Here is an 18,235-nt window from a genome sequence, read left to right as displayed (position 1 = left end):
CCAGGTGTAACAGGGGGTGTTCCCTGCCTTGCAGAGGCGATGTGCAGCCATCCAGCTGTGCATCTGTGTACACAGCCATACATCTATGTATACAGCTGGATCCATGTTCAGTCTCACCGTTAACCTGGAGACCTGCCTCTTGTGTCTGTACCCCAGCCTCTCTTGTGCCCTGTTGGCTGACCTGTGCTGTGGCCACACTCACAGTGGGCAGAGAATCAAGCCCCGCTAGAGCAAGCACTGCTCGTCTCATCTCCTGTGTTTGGAAGGTTTATTTGTGTCCACTCCAAATGCAGACCTGTAGCTGGGAATGCTGAACACCTCTGTCTTTTATTGGGAAATGGATGGTCTTAATAAGTAAAAAGTGCTAGGAGAATTTGTGCCTGAGTTAAGTACTCTGTTTGCAGTCACACTTGAAACTTGCCTGGTTTTTAAATATCAAGTGCATTTACACAATTATTATATGTGCATTTTTCCAAGAACAAGGGAGACAATGTACGTTTAGATGTCAAATGCCCCTTTTACTTATTGTTTAACATAATTTTGAGGCAAGATACTGCTTTCTGTAACACTATGCCTTATTTTTTTAGTAGAGCATTTGTGCATTGTCTGCTTTTGAAGATCTTAATTTCTGGTTGCTGTGCCCTCAAAGGAGGATGTGTAGGTTCAAACCCTTCAGGCGAAGGGAAATGTTGGAATAGGGTCCCCAGCCTTCTCAAGAAGGCTTTAAAGAACTCTTTAACTGCCAGCATTTGGGAGAAAGCAGCTCATTGCCTCTGTCAGCTATGGGAATCTCATCTTGATACTTTATTGCCTAAAATACAAAGATGAGTCAACTTTGGGGATAATCCTAAGGCCACAGGCTTGACCTCGTGTGTGCACCTCCTCTGTCCTCTTCTTTGCGTGTGACATGTGTGCACGCTGCTGGAGATCCCTGTGCGCTGATCTGCGTGGGTCACAATGAAGCTGGTGTGCTGGACGCGGGACATCCCTATCTGTGGCAGTTTAGGAAGGGGGACTGAAAACAAATTTCATCAGAAAGTCTTTCAGGGAGTGCAGTGTTGTTGGGGGAGCCTTTGGGCAGTACAGGAGTGATCCATTCTCTGCCTTCCTGGCTGGACCTCACTGTTTGATAAAGCTGCAGATCTTGCATGTGTTTGTGTGCTTTATGCCCAAAGCACCTGCTCACAAAGGCGGCTCTGTAGGTGGACAGGAAGGAAGTTGGGTGATGGCTTCTCATTGAAGAGATGCTGGAAAATGAAGAGTTGATAGTTCAGAAACTCTGAATTGGCCCTTGAAGGCAGAGAAAAGAGGCTCTTGAGTTGTGGCATACGTGAAACAGGTTGTGTTTGGTCACGCCAGAGTAGCAGCTCTGTCCCTCTTGACTGGTCTCTGATTAGAGCATCTCAGGAAGACCTGATGTTCGTGACCCACATGAGGTCAATGCTGGAGCTCTTTGCATTGCACCAGGGAAATTTTTTTTTCAGGTGTGAGAAATCTGCTTTGCTTCCTGACCTGACCACAAAGGCAAGTTTACCCACTTTGTATACAAGACTGAAAGCTGTCTTGTAGTGCATTACCCTTACCAAGAGTAGGTGGGAGTTCCCCTCATACTCTCACTATTCTCGTCTTATAGGAAGTTAGAACAGATGCACTTAGTCACCCCTGCGGCTAGGGGTGGAGGGAAGGAGCGAACTGTGCCTCCCTGATGTACAGCACTGCGTCTGTGCACACAGGACCATGCTGCATGCACGAAGGGCATGTCTGTACAGGCTAAATCAGGAATTCCCAGACTTTTGGGGGCCTGTGGTATTTGCTGAAACCCAACCTTCATCCACCTACAGCTGAGTCCTCCCTTTCTGTCATTCCGGCTCAGCTGAGTGTGGTGCTCCTGGCAGCCAGCCCAGCTTGTGTGACTGAGCTAGCAGCTGGTCTTCGGCTCCTTTTACATGAGAGTCTCTTCTCCTAACCCAATCCAGATCATCCCCCACTCCTTTTTGTTGACCTATTTCCCCCCACTACCGTGTATCTTTTGCAATGGTAAGCTTGGCTGTTTTTGTGGCTCCCTTTCCAGAGCAGCTGCAGCGAGCTGTGGGAATATGGTGGAAATGCCACGAAAGGCAGTGTGTGTTTCAGAGAACCAGTGCCTAATTTAGGCTGGGAGGGACCTTTGCAGGTTGTCTGGCTCAGCTGCTGTGCAAGGCAGGGCTAATTCAGGCTGCTCAGGGCCTTGTCTAGCTGAGTGCTGAATGTCTCCAAGGATGGAGGTCCCTCTGCCTCTGGTCCTGTCCTAGGTCTTGGCTCTTCTCAAGGAAGAATCCTTGCATATTAAACTCATTGTGCATATAAAATAAATTGACTGTGTTAACATTGTAAGACCACTGAGTTTTAATCCAAACAGAAAGCTTTTTTCCTATTCCCTTTCAAATCATGTGTGCCTGCTAATTTTTTTTTTTTTTGTCCTCTATGAGATCTGTGGCCTAGTACAACGCAAGGAGGGAGCTCGGAGGGGTTTGGATCTGTTGTCCCCTTGAGCACACAGTGCTTCCCACCACTAACTTGCAGTTGCCTGTGTGCTAGGAGGGGAAGAAATACGGGCATGTAGAATAATGTAGGTTGGAAGGTACCTGTAGAGGTATCTGAGCTGATCTCTCTACAATTAAATCTATTTTCTTAATTGTTTCTCTGAGTGTGCACAGTAAAGTAGGTGCTCTGCCAGCCTGGAAGAGTCGCATGGTCCCTGTCTCACTGCATGCAACCTAAACAGGAGGAGAAAGTTGCAGTAGAGTGGGCAAGACGACAGTGAGTCGTTCTGGTTACTTCGGTGTTTTGTTAACACAGCGGTTTTTATTTAAATACCATTATTATTTATGTATGAAAACCACTCTTACTTCAGGATTAATGCCAGTTCTCTAATGTTCGTGCTATACTTGTATTACTCCGTGCACTGTGTTGTGTTTCTAGAAATGACTACATTTAAAGGAGCTTAGAGCCAGCAATGAGAAATGGCCACTTGCTAGTTGCTAAGTAGTAGCTGGGAAAGTGTGGTGCTTGGCTTTGGGTGGGCAAGGGTGCCTGTGTGAGTCACAAGCTGTTTTTAGAGGGAGGTCGGTGGCTTTTGGTTCTGCAGTTACTTAGCTGGCTGGACTGGATCCAGATCTCATTAAGATTTAATTCATGACTGGTTCTTAAGGAATCTGGATCTCACAGTAGCCTCAGCAAATCTGAATGGGAGTGACTTTCAAACTTGCAACTGTGGTCTCTGGCAGCTGGCTCAAGGTCCTGCAGGCCTTACAAATGCGCCGTGCCCTCTGAGTGTCTGGTGCTGGCCGACCAGCATGGACACAAGCTGTGACGCCTGAACCCTCACTAGGTGCTTTGGGAAGTCATCCGATGTGGGCTCTGGGTCCTATCAGTTGCAGCCTGGAAGAGGGGGCTCTGCTCTGCCCCACTGGCATGTGCTGTGTCAGGGGTGAGCCTGGCCCCCTCCCAGCTGTGTTTTCTCCCCTCTCCTAGGCCTGAGGACAAACGTGGGACGATGTCGGAGGCACGACACGACAGCACGAGCAGTTTACAGCGGAAGAAGCCACCATGGTTGAAACTGGACATCCCGGTGCCGATGCCTGTGTCGGTGCCAGAAGAGCCCCAGCCTGTGCAGGTACGGGGGCCAGGGCAGGAGGGAGGGTCTGCGGGGCTGTGGAGAGGGTGTGCAGAGCCCTGTTGCACTGAGAGCGATCCTGTGCCTGTGGTCTCCCACAGTCCTGGCTGAGAGAAAGGCAGGTCACGAGGCCACCTGAGAAGGGATAGAGCCATTGGGTAAATTTATGATCAGTAATTAACTCCCCCTTGAAGGGGATGTGGGAGGGATTAGGGTGGGTTGCTGATGTGCTCAGATCAGTGGAGCTGGCTGTTTGGATGTGGGGATTGTGAAAAGTGCCCTGGCTGGGGGATATGGCAGGGGGGGGCTCAAACAAGTGTTTCTTAAGGGGGCTGGAGGAGAGAAGGGCTCTGAGAGAAACGTGAGGGCCTGGAAGTGCTGGAGCGCATGCTGAAATGAGCAAGGAATGAATCTGACTTAGGAATAGCTAAGATAATGACAGGCTCTCATCACTAACAGCAGAGAAAGAACAGTTACTGGCAACACAGAGCTGTTACCAGCAGGAGAAAATCATGTGGGATGAGAAATAAGTAACATTGAAGAGTGGTGGAGTGGAGATGGGGTGATAGGTTAATAGGAACTGTGCAAAGTAGGAGAGGAAAACATCCGAATTTGTGCTGGGAATCAGAGGAATAACAAGAATTTCTGCTACAAGGTGGCAAAAATTCTCACATACAGGTGAGACCTGGGTAGCCAGGATGATTGCTGGCTGCTCGCATGACCTCGCTGCAGGAGCAGAGACGACCTGCGCCAGAGACAGAGCTGGAGGGTTCTTACTGCCCAGCTCCACGAGTGGAGTGCCTGCGTTCGGTTGCTTACATGAAAGAATGGTTTAGTCATCAGAGAAATGGAGTGTTACACAGCTTCCCTGGAGGGGAGCTGAGGGCAGGCTTGTCTTAAGAGGGGACTCTCTGCCATTCCTTGATCCAAGGACTAAAATGCACTTCAGCTATGTGACTACTACTTGGTCCTGGTCTTCCCTTGGAAGGAGAGGGATCAGGGTTCAGCCTGCAGGGATTAGAAGTGGAATGCAGCATTTTAACAGTGCAGGTTGAAACTTTCTGAATCTCTTCTTTAAGGCTTTGATGCATGTTCTCTTACCTGAAATCTGTAAATCCAGCTGGGCATCTTCTGGAGAGATAGTCTGTACTTAGATGGAAGCTGGCGCAGGTGATGTTCTCTGGAGGTCCAGTGTGCACAGCACAGGCTGTCAGGATGAGAGTGCATAATGGGCTCCTTTGGCTTATAGCCTGCTTATCTATACATTATTTTCACATAAAGCATATAAAAAATGTTGAGATTAGTGGAAATTATTAGCCCTCTGGGCTAGAGGGCCTGGAGTTGCAAGTAGTCTTGAGGCAGAGACCATGTCTGACCAGAGAAACAGTTGATCAGAGCTTCACTTGCCAGAGGGACAGTCTGCTGGGCCAGCGTTTTACAGATGGGAGATGGTGTCTCTGCCAAGCTGATGAAAAATTAATCCAGAGCAGCCCTGGGGAGGCCATTGTATGGGTTGAGAACATTCTGGTGAGTTGTCATATTTGGTAGGTGACATTCAGCCAAGACATGACAGGAGCTTTCAGACCTGAGTGTGTCCAGGCAGTCAGGTTATGAACAAAGCTGGTGTGGCTTTCCCAGCTTGCTTAGCCTGCACTGGGCAGCAGCTACACCACAGACCCACCCGCAGCTCTTGCTGGCTTTTAGTGCAGATCCAGAGTCCCTTATGAAGCAAATCTTGCTTACTGTGTGTGTCTTCACCTTGTGGAGTGGTCTGGGAGGATATATTGCAGGAGTTCATATATTGTACCCCATCTACAAATGGACCTCAGTCTGTGGGCCAGGCTAGAGCCAGTCTGAACTGAGACCCACTGCAACACACAGATGCTGCGTCCTTGGTGCTCGCTGTTCTGCTCTGCAGAGCCATTCCTGGCTAACATGAACATGGGCCTTGTGAGCCTGGTTTTGCTGCCCAGCTGCACTCACACAGCTTGTGGGTGGGATGCTGGGGGGCTGTTGAATTGCTGACTGAATGTTTCTCACCCTGGGTGGCATTGTAAGAGCACCACTCTGAGAACACTTACTCCCCTCCTGCTTTTCTTTGCAGCCAACGAGACGTCAGGCCTTTCTGCGAAGTGTGAGCATGCCTGCTGACAACACCCGCATGCCCTCCCTGCCTAATGAAGTGAGGAGACCGGTGCTACAACGACAGACCTCAATTACTCAGACCATCAAGAGGTGAGACAGTATGCTCATGGAGCCTGCTTTAGTGGATTCTGCCCTCTGTTGCTGTTCTTTATTTGAGGTTTGTGGTCCTCTGCTTGTCCCACTGTCTGGCACTGAAATGGCACGCTGTCACAGCAGGATTAGGTTGTCTCCCTTGTTATCTATCGTGAGGCTGGGGAAGAGGGTGGGTGCAGATAGGTCCCCTATATGTAAGCCCAGTGGTGCTATGTAGCCTGTCGTTCGCAAGAGAGGAGCCAAGTCCTGGGAGAAAGATTGTTTTGATGGTTCTTGCCACTTAGAGACAAATTTTGACTGCCTCCATGCCCCAGGGAGCTGGCTGTTTCTGAGTAACAGGATGCATCAGGCCCTCCTGATGTGTAGCTGAGACTGTACAATGTGGCGTGCTGGGCTGGCTTTGGTGCCGGATCTGAGAGCATATCATAGCTGGGTGAGGCAGAAGCCCACCCTGAGCAGTCCAGGGCTCTCAGCAGCTTGGCTCCTAGCCCTAGCTCATTGTCAGGTCTTTGGGCTGCCTATGGGGGGTGATGGAGTGTAGGGAGAGGCTGCTCCAGTCCTGCCCCCAAGGCCTGCACCGAGGGTTATCATTCATCCCCGTAACCTGGGGGTCTCTGAGGCACAGCTGGATCCTCCTTCCCTCCCCATGGCAAAGGCTTATCCCAGTTCATCCAAAGGGAGTGCCTCTCCCAGCTGCTCTCCTGAGATGCCTGATGTGTATCCCTGGCAGTGCGTCAGGCCTGCCTGGATCCCAGGAGCATCCCTGGAGCCCCCCAGGTCAAGGGCACTTCCAGCCAGCCAGACTTCGCCCACTCACAAAGGAGCAACTTTCCAGCCATGGGAGAGACTGACCTCCCACGTGCTGTTTTCCTTTGCCTCTGACATTCCCCAGCTGCCTTGGTGGTAAAGCTCTCCCTCAGCAGCTCTCTGTGATCCCGCTTCATTCGAGATTGGGAGGGCTGAGCCATGGAGTAGTGTCTGTTCTTTTCAGGGCCTTGGGCAGCTTCTGGGGCTGTCCTTGCACACCTAGACTGCCTGTTCGCTCACCTCCCTGTCCTTGTCCCGCTCCTTCCCAGGACAATTAGGCAAGAGCATGTCAAGGGTGAGGGGACATCCCGGGAGGGCACTGTGGAGACCCTAAGAAGCATCGAGCAGGAGGGCCAGGGTAGCCTTCTCCCACAGAGGTCCTCACAACACGCAGCTTGTGTGCAGGGTGGAGAAGGTGGGGAACTGCAAACCACTGGTGCTGGGGAAACAAATGTGCTCCCAGTGCTGCCACACTATAAGACAGACAAGGCACATGGACATATAGGGAGCAAGGAAGGAGTTCTGGACAGTGGTGATGAAGCTCCCACACACTGAGGGAGGTGCTAATGTCCCACTTAGCATCAGGCCTGTGGGCAGGCCAGCGTGGCAGTTTCCCTGATAGACCCCATAATGTGTCTTCTGCTGCCTGCCCATGCTGTAGTGGCAGCAGCCCTGCCTGTTCCCTGTCTGTGTAGTAATTTTGTACAGGGAGTGGCCCAGAGGTGCACAAATAGTTTGGGAAGTCCTGGGAGTCTCCCGCTCAGAGTACGTGTGGGAGGTTGATGCTGTTTTGCAGTGCTGAGCTGTCTCCACACCGGCTGTTGTGCAGTGTGGGGGTGGCCAAGTCTCTTCCTCCTGGAGGACTCGCAACTTGCGGGTGGTTTCTGCAGAGTGCTGTGGGATGTGGGCAGCAGAGCAAGTGCAGCAGTGGGAAGGACTTTGCAAGGGGCAGAACTGCAGGAGATGCACACGTGACATAACAATAGTAATAAAAGCATGAAATAAGTGTATCAGAAACAAAGACAGGGAGCTGGAAAGTACCTAAGGAAAAGCCGAAAAACCTGTGCTCTGTTCAGCAGAGCTGGGGGTGCGGTGGAGAATTGCAGACCATGCATCCATAAAGAGGTCCTGGGATTAGTTTTGCAAGTCCAGGGAGGCTGACTTCCAGGTTTTCTGCTTAACACAGCCCCCAGGTTGCACAGAATGTGAAACTGTTTTGGCAGCAGGACTCCACACCATCCTGCTCCCTGGGGCTTGGAGGACACAGATCGAGTGTGAGCCTAAGGTCAAGTCTCTGTAGTGATTGGGAGTGATTCAGGTGCCTGAGTGTAGGCATCTAACACCATTTCCAGTCTCCCAGGGTGCCCGAGATGTCCACGCAAGGCTGCAGTTGTGGCACAGATAGAATTGTGCCCAAGGTGAGACCCTGCAGGGTCAACCAGAATGGACCCAGGGCACTTCCAGGGGCATCAGACACCTGATGCTGTCCAGCAGATGTTCTGTATCTGAACAGAACATATCCTGGCCTTCTGACACCTCCATAGTTTCACACTCCAGCGTCCAAAGCCAGCCAGTGGGATCTGTAGCTGAGTGACTGGGCAGAAGGCAGCAGATGAGAGGTCTGGTGGTGCAAGGGGATTGCAGCATCCCTGATGTCTTCAAGAACAATGGGAGACATACATCAGAGGTGCAGGTGCACCAAAGGGATTCAGTAGCCTCCTGGGTTCAAAGTTGCCTTGAGTTTGGTTGTTTCTCTTAGGTCAAACTCTCTGGAGCCCGCTGTCCTGTACAGTGAGGCACAACTCCTGCTGATGGGGCTAAGGAGGGAGATAGGGAGGTGCTGGATGCAGGCTGGTACTCCCCTCCACAGCCCTGCAGGCTCCTTCCCTTCAGCTGTCTTTTCTTTGCAGCAGACAAGTACGGTTTCAAAGGAGTCAGACCCTGCCCATCCGTGGGCACCGGGTGGGCAGGAGTTCCCTGAGAAAGCGGCAGTCCCTGCCCCGATCATTTTTCAGGTACTGGTAGCACTGAGTGTGAAACCCACCCCTGCATGTGTGTGCAAGGGCTGTTGCTGGAACCACGTTGCCTTCCCAGGGACAGCCAGGAGGCCTGCAAATGGGCAGCAGTGAGAAAGTTCATGCGTGTATCTAACAAAAAACAATAGTCACTCCTACTAAATACGTAGGCAGCTGTCAATGAATAGCATGGACTAACAAGCTGTCCACCTGCCAGCCTCACTCCCTCCTGCCTTTCCTAACAAGCTGTCAACCTCCTGGTGTTCACCGTATCTGGAATATCTCCCCAGGGCAGCCATAGTGCAGCCTGCCTTCGCTAGCGTCAGTGCAACATATGGTGGATGCATGTGTTGGCCCCAAATCCTCCTTGGGGCAGAAGGGGAAGGAGAGGAAGCAGCACCAAACAGATGCTAGTCATGTCGGTCCAGACTGGGCTCAGAAGCTGGTGTTTTTTTTTTTCCCTGTTGATATCATGGCTTTTTCTAATCCAAATGTGACTGTCTTCTTTTTGAGGTGGAGGCTTTCACTTACTTAGCACCAAGAGATGAGCCCCTCCGGGAGTCCAGGGCTCAATGGCCCATCAACCACCACCCTGAGACTGGAGCTCAGTGAACTTTAAAGTCAGACGGACAACGGGACTTTGAGTGGCAAGGACAGGACCTAATGCCCAGGAGTCCATTCCTGTCCTACCTTACTGCTTCCCTGGCCAGATGCCGCTCTGGCACTGTGTCCACCTTTGGTGACTGCGTTTGGTCTCAGGCTTTCAGGGCTGGTTAGCACAACATGACAGAAGAGCAAGAGCTGGCCGCTGATGTTGGTCTGTTGCTTATTACAGTGCTCCAGGGAGTCTGTAGGACGTGATGGGGCTCCCCAGCTGGACAAGGGTGTTCAGCATCTTCCTAGGGTGCTCCAGATACCCTGAGCTCTATAGTCAGCTCTCCTGGACAATCTTGACTGAGATCAGAGTAGGACAGCTCTTTAACCTGGCTGGTCAGTGAGGTCAGGTGAGATCTAGCAAAGGCCTGCTTGACCTGGTGCCCACTGAAGGGCCTGTTCTGGATTGCTGGGAGAATGGGGAAGGCTGCGGGCAATGTGTGGTGGTCTGCACCTGGAGGTTTTGGCTGGAGAGGCTGTGGGTTTTGAATTCACATCATTTTACCTGGTGGCAGGACACCTTCTCCTGTTGGTTGGTGGTATTTTTGCTCCAGAGAGTGCAAAACACAGGCCTAGTTTCTTGTCTCCAGTGCGCTGACTCGGTTTCCCTGTGTGACCTAATTCTAGATTTAATCCAGCCTTTACTCCAGTGTACATTTTAATACCCCCTTTGTGATCTGTGAGGTCTTGCTTCTCACAGCTGGAAATGAGCAGGGGGTATGAGGCCGGGGTTTCAGGTTTGGCTTGGAAGGACTTTCAGGTTTTGACACCTGGGCCAGACAACTGTGGGCTGACACAGCTTGTCATCCTCTGAGGAAGGATTAACCACAGTGGGAAAGTCTTGGCAGGGCTGCAATAATCTTTATAGGTTTAGGGTACCAGCTGTCTTGCAGTATTGGTGGTACATTGTTAGTCTGATTTATCCCAATCCCTCCCTGCCTTCCTTGGGATTTTGCTCCTGATCCAGTGGTCTGCTGTGACAGCAGCCATTTGGCAGCAAACCTACCTTGTGGCTGCAGCCTTGTGCTCTTACTTCTGCAACTGGCAGCTTAGAGCTGTGTGTGTCTGCTTTAGCAGAGCTCAGGACCACAGCAAACTTTTGCCATTAATGTTACCTTTGAGGAAGATGGAAATCCTGCAGGATGGGATGGAGAAGTCAGAGATACCCTTGGAGTGTGGGGGCAGGCTGGGAGAGAACCGTGAATTCTGGCTTCTCTTGGGAGAAGCTACAGAGCCATGAGATAGTGCAGTCCCACAATGGGGACCTAGAGCTGGCCTGCAGATGGTAAGTGTTTTCAATAGATGGTTTTTAAAGAGGGGAAAAAAAAAAAAGAAACCTTCTACTAAGGTCTTTTCTGAATTTCTGTTCCATCTCTTTCTTTAATTTTAGAAAAATGCAGAACAAACTGTCCTTTACACATAGTGAATCTCTCCTGTCATTTTTCTTCTGTCTTAATGACAGAATGCTGTTGATGGTTGAACATTTCTGGCCAGCATCTGTGTAGTTGCTAAAATCAGCTGAGGACAGGCTGCGAGATGCTTGTGGGGAAGACTTCTGCCTGCCTTTGAATTGGGGTGGGCTGGAAGTGACCGCCAGGGGTTTTGTTTTTTCATGTACGTAGTCCAGCCAAACATAAATGCTTCTTTGCACTTGTATGCTGGCATCTTTCAGAGGCACAGCAGACTGGTTTGGGGTGAGCAAAGACAGCGACGCTACTCAGAAATGGCAGAGAAAGAGCCTCCGCCACTGCAGCATGCGGTATGGGAAGCTGAAACCTCAGGTCATCCGGGAAATGGACTTGCCCAGTCAGGACAATATTTCTCTAACAAGCACAGAGACTCCTCCTCCGCTCTATGTTGGGCCCTGCCAGCTGGGCATGCAAAAGGTGAGTGACCTGGGACAGAGTCAAGGCCATTGTGATCTTCCTGCACAGTGTCTTTACCGCTTTTGGCAGCTGTGACCTATCTGTGGGCTTAGTTCTGCCTGAACGTGTCTGGGCTCCATGCTCAGACACTTCCCAAGTCTCAGATATGGTTTGACAGTCTCCTTCAGCAGCCTCTCTCCATCTCGTTGGCCGAGATCCCTCACCCGTTTTGGTGATAGGCTCAGAGCCGTGTTTGTCACGTTGTGACTATGGTGGTGATTAGATGTGTGCAGCGTGTCCAAGAGCTCTCAGCTCAGGCCTTTTACTGCCATTTAGCAGGGACAAAACTCTGTTGTACCCAGAGTGGGCAGTGTCCTGGACCCCCATATACAGTAACAGGCCTGGTGTCACTCAGGACACTTGCCTAAAGGATCCTTGTCCCAAGCAGAATGTAGGCAGTAGCACAGCTGCTGTCCTCATAGAAATCTGGCTATGTTTTAGGACTTTGAAGAGTGTCTCTTGAATCAGCAGTACTACAGCTCTGCTCACAGGTCCTTGGAAATGATTTTGGGTGTCTGCAAAGGGCATCTGATAGCCCCCTGCTCACTACCTTCAAGTGTGACCCCAGGGGACAGGACCCAGTCAAGAACATCCAGTTACCAGCACTTCAGAACTATCCCACAACATCCCAGCTCTTCCCTTTGCTCCATGCAGTGACAGTGATCCATGTGGTTGATTATTGTGCGTTAGTGAGCACCCCTGCAACCTGGGCAAGTGGGGAAACAGGTTCCTTCCAAAGCAAGTTAGCTGGGACCTGAAGCCTGGCTGCACCGCTGAAGAATACTGTGCGTCTTTCAATCAGGTTTCACCTTGTTGTGCTCTTTCCTGTTCTGTTACTAGCTGAAGTGTCTTGCAGTTAGTCTTAGGTCACAGGAGACTCAGAAATATTGTTGGGCTCTGTGTGGGCTACATTAAATCAGAACGTGGTATCAGTAGGTGTAAGCCCATAAATCTTCCTGTTGAGCGTGCAACTGTGGATTAAAAAAAGCTCATAAAATGCTAGGATAAAGCATGGAAGTCTTATGGAAACCACAGCTGTGATGATGTAAGGACACAGGCAAGGTTTGTAGCTGAAGGCAATATTTTCATTAGGTTGATTTGTGTGTTTGGATGAAGTGGAAGCTTTGGCCTGAGGAGTTGCAAAGAAGGCCTTGCAGCTCCCGGAAACTTGCCTGCTTTTTCCAGCTGTTATATCTTAATGGAAACAGATGTAAACATACAGTTAAGCTTCAACAGGATACTGTTCAAGTGCTGAGCTGTCCACTATTGGAAAGGAAGCTAGCTGGAAAAAGCATGGCTCTTTTCAGGGATTTCTCAAACTCCTGTTCAGACAGTACAGTCTCTGATGGTAGAGCTCGCTGGCACAGGACATGAATGAAACCAAGAGCTTAGGAAGGGCTGAAGGTTTGGAGTCTCCTGTGAACACTAGGAACATTCTGGGTGAAAACAGTCAATACCAACAAAAGAAAAAGAAGGAGGAAAAAAAGGGGGGGCAGGGGGAGAGGTTTGAGGCTTACAACCAGGGCTTAGTTATTCTGTATCTCACTATTGTAGAATTGCTTGGTCCATTCAGCTTGGTTCTTGGTCAGTCCCAGGAGCCAGGCCACTGTTATGGTCTCAAGATGTTTGCTTGGAGGGAGGAGGGCTTGGTAGGTAAGGGTTTGGGCGTGAATGGACTGATGGGCTTCTTCTCTCGACAGATCATAGACCCCTTGGCCCGCGGCCGAGCGTTCCGTATGGCTGACGACAATGATGGCTGCAGCATCCCACACACACCGATCACACCAGGCGCCACATCGCTCTGCTCCTTCACCAGCTCGCGCTCAGGGTTCAATCGCCTCCCACGAAGGCGGAAACGGGAATCTGTTGCCAAAATGAGTTTCCGAGCAGCTGCAGCTTTGGTGAAGGTACTGTGGGAGGGCAGGGACCAGTCTGGTGGCAGGATGGGGCTCTGCCCTGAGAAAAGGGTGAGGGGGAAGAAGCTGCTTAGTAGAGAGGATGGAGAGAGCAGTGGTGGAGGGGAATGAACCAAGCCATCTCCTGTTCTGTTTCAGTTGTGTGTCTGAGAGACAGGATTTGCAAGAAGGAGGGATGATGGCTAGGTTTTGGTACAAGCCTTGCTTTCCCTTTATTGGGCTGGGGCCTCTGATTCCCACAGCAAGCAACCTCAGAGTGTTCCAGCAGGTCCAGTTCAGCTTGCCTGGACCTCTGGGCGGTCTATCTGTACCTGCTCAGCAGTCGTGGAAGAGGAGAAGTAGCCGAGGCTCTTACTATGCACGTCTCTTCATCCTGCCACGTGTCTGCTTTCCTGGGCCCAGTGACCTTTTTGCTGTGTCTAGTACCACCCGTCACTGGGGTTTGGTCAGAGATGTTGTACAATATGTGGCAGAGGAGCACGTTGGAAGCCTCACCCGCATGGGAGATGGGTACTGTTGATTAAGAAGTGGGGTAATGCTTGTGAGTCTCACGAGGAAGGTGTCACGCATCAGCAGGTCTGCTGTGCTCCACACACCAGTGTGAACCAGCTCAGCACCTGGGCTCCTTGTGTGCTGGCTGGGGTGGCCCTGTGTGTGCCTGGTGATGAGGTTTCTGGCAGTGACCCGATGACACTTTCTCTGGCTACAGGGCCGCTCTGTGAAGGACAGCACCCTGAGGAGAGCTCAGCGGCGCAGCTTCACCCCAGCAAGTTTCCTGGAGGAAGACACGGTGGATTTTCCAGATGAACTTGACACATCTTTCTTTGCTCGGGTGAGGGTCAGGGCTCTGGTGTGATATTGGCAGCAGAAAACTCTAGGTCTGGCAGGACTGTGTGTTGCAGAGAGCAGCACCGCTTTCTGCCAGGGTTGGTGTCTCAAATGTAATGCTGGCTTCTTCTGGTGGGACTTCTGTTTCTCTGCCCAGGAAGGAGTCCTTCATGAGGAGCTCTCCACTTACCCGGATGAAGTGTTTGAGTCGCCATCAGAAGCTGCAATCAAAGACACTGAGGTGAAACCTCTGGATCAGACAGACCTCACAGGAGGTGCCTTGGACAAAAATGAGCTTGAAAGAAGCCACTTGTTACTGTGAGTATCTTCCTGGAAGCTGCCAAAGCCTCACATGGGATGGCCAGCCTGTTCAGAGCTTCGGCACTGTGCAGCCGGTGAGGCAAGGCCATTGCTCCTGCATGGAGAGCCAGGGTCTGAGTGCTGGGCATGCTTGGTGCAGAGCTCCAAGAGCAGTGTGGCAATGGGTTTTCTTTAAACCCAGCTTAAGTCCTCCTGCCCCAGCTAACCCTGTATGTGAAAGGTGATCCTGAGGCCACCTGTGCAGTCTCTCCAGCAACTTCCACCCTCATGTGATGTGTTTCAGAGACTGTATCATGCCCTGGGGAAACAAAAGACACTTCAAATGAGCTGTGAGGATGCTGGGGGCCCAGCCTTCGGCTATAGAGAACGTACCAAAGACAAGAAGTCTGCTGCCATTGCCACAGTTGCCAGGATCTGTTGTCCTGCTCCAAGGAGTGGTGTGAAGTGTGGCTGAGTGTCGAGCTGGGGTACATTCCTCACTTGAAACGAGAGAAAGGTGTGGCACTGATGCTGAGAGCCCTACAAATATGTGGGTGGTACTGTACTGTATGTCTAGATTTTTTCCACCTGAGTAACTGATACTGAGTAATTGCTCTGTGTCGTTTCCGAGTCAGCTCCAGCTTAGCTGACAGCTCACCCCAGCAGAGAGCTCCGCTGGGTGTGAACATGGAGCAGACAGGGAGGTCCTTGTTGTGGTTCTGCTGCTTATGGCCCATCTTGCTGTGTTGGCGCTTTCCCTTCAAGTGTTTCCAAGAACTTGACTCAGTCTTAACATAAGGGGAAGCAGCAAATGGTGGGAGTTTGTTGTCACTCCTCTGAGATGGTCTCGGTTGTCTTGGCTCCATTTGGATCTCCTTCAACAGTTTTATTTATTGAAGAAAATACATTTCTATCACACTTCAGAGAACTGTTATCAGAATCATAGGTGTCCTTTTAGGTGGCCAGGTGTTTATTTTGGCACAGGTGGATAGCCCAGAACCGGAAATATTGAAAAACAGCACGTCCGTAACACAGAAACCACTTGAACTCCGGGGGCAAGAGCAGGCTGCAGTGGAATCTGCACTTTCTGTTGGAGAAAGACTTCACAAGGGAGAAGTCATGGAAGGGTTAACCTAGTTGAGACTTTCAGCTTTATAAAAATGCATCTTCTGCAAGGTGCAGTACTGAAAATAGCTGAAGTTTCACAGAAGTGTTTTTGGCTAAAGAGGTTCAGGTTCTCCCTTCATCCTGTTGCTTGTCCATACTTCAGAGCTGTCGTGATCTCTCTGAGATGTTCTGGTGATCTTTCAGAAAAAAAATTTGTCAGCTGGCTTCTCTGACCACTTCCAACAAGCGTTGTCTTTGTGCAGAGGGGTCGTTTAGGAAGCCAGAGGAAGTAAACTAGAGTAGAGCACATGGCAGGGACATGCCTGCTCCAGTGTTGGGCAGTGACCAAGGGTGAAATGGTAGCTAGAGTTTTTCTGGTCAGGGTCTGAATGCTGCAGACCTGGCCTCTAGACTGCTGTTTAAGAGCAAAGAAGTACAAAAACATCTGACTTATAAACTGGGTACTATTCACCAGTAGCTTGTGCAACATTCATTGCATACTCTGTTTTGGTAAAAAAGGCTTCCTTTTTTAAAACTTTTATTTTTATTGTGGTGTTGAAGCCTGGTTTTCTTGTCCCAAAAAATGCGTGCATCAGTGCAAATAAAGGGAGGAATGGAAGACAGGTTGTGAGAAGTAACTGGCACAGCCTTCAGCACTACAACAGCGTGTCACTTTCTTGGTCTGGGAAGCTGCTTGGATTCCTGCTCTTCTCCTCTGTCCAGTTTGGTGGGCGTGGGGTTTGACTTGCCAGTTTGATCACAGTAAAGTGCTTCAAGGCCACTGCTGGGCCAAAGTATGCTTCCATTTCATAGCAGAGAGCAGAGTAAGAGGAATGAAGCAGAGGAGGAAACAGATGTACAGGAGGCTGCAGATGTGCCCAGCTGCAGCCTCCCCATTTTATCCTGTTGCTCAAACACTTCTTTAAAGCCTTGAGAGCTCCTTGTTGGTGGGGCTTAGTTTGACACAGCTGCCTTGTGCTACCTTCTGTGTGTAGCCCTGTGCTTTCATCAACTGGCGCTGCATCACCCTTTGAAACACAGCTTCTACTTCAGGGCACCTTGTCTGTCATCTGCTGTTCAGCCCAGCTGTGGTGGGACAGACAGAGGGTCTGCTGCCACCAAAGACCAGGGCTGGTCCCCGTTGCTCTACCATGGAGAAGGAGACCATTGTTGTCCTGCTTTTTATTTCAGCCCACTGGAGCGAGGCTGGAGGAAGCAAAAGGACGGGGCCCTGGCACAGCCCAAGGTCCGCTTGCGGCAGGAGGTGGTGAGTGTCAGCCCACAGAAGCGTGGCCAGCGCATCGCTGTCCCCGTCAGGAAACTCTTCGCCAAGGAGAAGAGGCCATATGGCCTGGGGATGGTGGGGAAGCTGACCAACCGTACATACCGCAAGCGCATTGACAGCTACGTCAAGCGGCAGATTGAGGACATGGACGATCACAGGTGAGAGCTGCAGTCGTAGACGGAGTCCCAACAAAACTAGCAAGTGAGCGATTGCTGTTGCCCCTTGGTGACTCGGATCACTGCCTTGGGGTGGTTGGGTGAAAGCTGCTGCTAAGACCCTCGTGGTGTGTATCCCTGTTCTCATGGGTGTTTTTCTAGGAAAGGGTGGCTTGCCCAGTGTAATGGGGGAGTCAGAGTAAAGAGGGTCATTGCCTCCAGCCTTGCGCATCCCTAGGTGATCCTGGCCCTGTACCCCAGAATCTGCCGAGGTCCTGGGAACAAACAGCAGCTTTTCTCCTGTGTTCTGTGAGTAGATGTAATATGCCTGGGTTTCTGCCTCTTCTTTTCCCTTTCCCTCCACCCAGGCCTTTCTTCACTTACTGGGTCACCTTTGTGCATTCACTCATCACCATCCTCGCTGTGTGCATCTACGGCATTGCCCCTGTGGGGTTCTCACAGCACGAAACTGTTGATTCAGTAAGTAAATCCCCCTGACTTGCCTGGAGTGTGCCTGTGTCTCATCCTTCAGCTGCTGGCTCTTGTGGTGTTGTGTTTGGCACATTGGCTACTTGCCCGAGGGCCTCGACAGCTGGATGCTGAGTGGCCAGCCTTGGAGGGCTGCCTGTAGCATCTCTGTGAGCCCCCACACTGCCTTCTCTGCCTCCTGCAGCCACTGTGCTTTTGACAAACAACTTGTTCCCCTCCTGGTGGAGACCAGAAGGATGTTCATGGCAGGGTAATATTTCAAACCCGAGTTAATTTTTTGCAACAGTTGCAGGGTTGCAGGATTTTGCTTGTGCCAGGACCAGAACTGACCTGTATGACTTTGAGAGCTGATCTTGAAGCTGTCTGTAGCCTTCCCATGTGTTGTTAACAGTCTCTGGGGTACATATTGCTGCAGCCATATCCCTGCTCCATGCAAGGGATGCCCTGGGGAGCTTCTCTCCTGTGTGGCTGACAGCTTTCATGCTGCTGGCAGGCGCTGCTTATGCTTCTGAGCTGTGTGAAGCTTTTTGCAGGTTCTCAAGCCAGTCCCAGGTCTCCAGGCCCTGGGATTTGTTGAAAACTGAAGTAGCTAGAGACAAACATTTTAAATTAAATCTAAGATGAAGGTGCCCAGACCTTGATGGTGGTTTACTTGTGAATCCTGCAAAAGACCAGTTTGAGAGAACCATGTGCCCAGACATCAGCTGTGGGGATTCCTGTTCATCCTGGGTACTGTGTTCGCCAGCCCCCGCTGCTTGCCCAGCTGATCCTGTGGGCAGGAGCTCATGGGGCTCTCACTTTCTCTCCTTTCAGGTCTTGCGGAACAGAGGGGTTTATGAAAATGTCAAATACGTTCAGCAG

General features: G+C 50.8%; 1 protein-coding gene across 1 annotated transcript in view; it reads left to right on the top strand.

Moving 5' to 3' along the window:
• Positions 1–3,520: 3,520 nt before the first annotated feature.
• The window catches only part of RHBDF1 (rhomboid 5 homolog 1 (Drosophila)), a 19,872-nt gene continuing 5,157 nt past the window's right edge, over positions 3,521–18,235 (top strand). Inside the window, 9 exon segments of the mRNA XM_010082539.1 lie at positions 3,521–3,655; positions 5,760–5,890; positions 11,042–11,255; positions 12,995–13,201; positions 13,920–14,042; positions 14,196–14,356; positions 16,637–16,888; positions 17,254–17,365; positions 18,188–18,235. The exon segment at positions 18,188–18,235 is cut by the window's right edge and continues 57 nt beyond it. Coding sequence (XP_010080841.1) covers positions 3,536–3,655; positions 5,760–5,890; positions 11,042–11,255; positions 12,995–13,201; positions 13,920–14,042; positions 14,196–14,356; positions 16,637–16,888; positions 17,254–17,365; positions 18,188–18,235 — 1,368 coding nt within the window. The 5' untranslated portion in view covers positions 3,521–3,535.

The sequence above is a fragment of the Pterocles gutturalis genome, unplaced genomic scaffold, assembly GCF_000699245.1.
Source record: "Pterocles gutturalis isolate BGI_N339 unplaced genomic scaffold, ASM69924v1 scaffold41184, whole genome shotgun sequence".
Classification (NCBI taxonomy): domain Eukaryota; kingdom Metazoa; phylum Chordata; class Aves; order Pterocliformes; family Pteroclidae; genus Pterocles; species Pterocles gutturalis.
The sequence above is the reverse complement of the archived record's forward strand: the minus strand, read 5'-3'. Positions and strand labels throughout refer to the sequence as shown.